This window comes from Trypanosoma cruzi, genomic scaffold, assembly GCF_000209065.1.
Source record: "Trypanosoma cruzi strain CL Brener 1047053516691 genomic scaffold, whole genome shotgun sequence".
Classification (NCBI taxonomy): Eukaryota; Euglenozoa; class Kinetoplastea; order Trypanosomatida; family Trypanosomatidae; genus Trypanosoma; species Trypanosoma cruzi.
Window position 1 is genome coordinate 6,495 of NW_001849183.1, and position 1,410 is coordinate 7,904.

Sequence of the window (1,410 nt, forward strand, 5' to 3'; positions counted from 1 at the left end):
GTGGAGTCTTTTTCAGCGGTTGTGTTTCAGGGCAACGAAATAAAGCGAAGCTCGTTTGTGTTTTTCCCAGGCTTTTCTTCCCGCATCTACTACAACTCATGGCTGCAGCTGAGTGGCAACCTCTGCCGTGAATCCCCATCGGAAGCGTTTGCTTTTCTTTATCCCAAAGTGAATCTCCGCGATTCCACGGTTTCTTTGTCTGGCAACCGATTCATGTCCAGCAGGGGCACGCCGACAGTTCTGCGGATCTCCACGTGGTCCCGCGATATCACCAATGGAGCGATTGTGGCTGCGTGCAACACAGTGAACGGCGAGGAGGAGGGGGCTAGTTACGACATCCCGTCCGTGTACAACGCCACCATCCTGAGCTGCAGCGACCCATGCGCCCTTGCGGCGTCGTGCTTCCCCGCGTACACGACGACGGTCTCGAGTGATGGCTGCGCCTGCAGGTGCGCGGAGGGCGGCCATGGCGATGCGTGTCTGCCCGTTGCTGTCCCCGAGCCACCGAGCACCGACGGCGCCGACTTGTGCGTGCGGGACGTGCGTGTGGATGGGGAGGTGAACGCCGGTCTCGGGACGTCGGTGGTGTGCTACGTTGGTGTGACCTTTGCGGCGGACGTCGTGGTGGACGTGGAGTCGATGTCAGGGAGCGTGCGCAACGTGACGCTGGTGAACTGCACGTTTTTGGACGGAGCAAGCCTGTACGTTGTTGGGTGGCGATCCGACCCGACTGCTGGCGAGCGCGCCGATGTGTTGATCAGCGGGCTTGAGTCGCGTTCCGGTGGCGGCGTGCTGGTGGCGAACCGATTTCCGCCGGGCTCGCGCGTCACCGTGGTGGACTCGGCGCTGATTGCGGAGGCGCGTGTTGCGTACCGCGACGCCTACGACCTTGGCGACGCCTCCGCGTGCCTCGTGGTGCACAGCGTGAATCTGACTGGGAGCGTGCTGACCATTGCGCGCACGCATGTGGCGGCTGTGTTCCGCGACGCTGTTGGCGTGTTGGTTGTTGGCGGCGTGGCGCTGTCGTCGCGCGGTGCGCTGTACGTGGACGGGCTGTCGGTGCAGACGGCGCTGGGGCTGTGTGTGTCGGTGGAGGGCGGTGTTGCGGCGAGTGGCGGCTCCGTGGTGGCGTTTGTTGACAGCGACTTCCTGCTGTGCAAGCACGCGGTGTCTGTGCGTGGGGCTGTGAGCGTGTCGGGCTCCGCTGTGGCGCTTGTGCGAAGTGACTTTGCGTCGACGGGGGACTACGCGGTGGCGTTTTATTCGACGGTGAGCCTGGATGGCGGGTCAATGCTTCTGGCGAAGGGCAACGTGCACGACGGTGTCTCGAGGGAGATGCTCTACGCCGCTGGCGCTGTGACCGCTGCTGGGAGCACGCTGAGCTTTGTGCGCAACCGGCGCTGCTGCCGC

At 63.7% G+C, this 1,410-nt stretch overlaps 1 protein-coding gene across 1 annotated transcript, besides 1 other annotated feature; it reads left to right on the forward strand.

The window, feature by feature from the left end:
- Positions 1-1,410, forward strand: Tc00.1047053482971.9 (dispersed gene family protein 1 (DGF-1), putative; the record flags this gene model as incomplete). Its single annotated transcript, XM_797218.1, has 1 exon — positions 1-1,410. A coding segment is annotated over one exon (1,410 nt), but the record flags the coding sequence as incomplete, so codon positions are not given.
- Positions 1-1,410: a sequence feature (areas not merged during assembly with more than two copies in the genome that could not be assigned to a particular haplotype).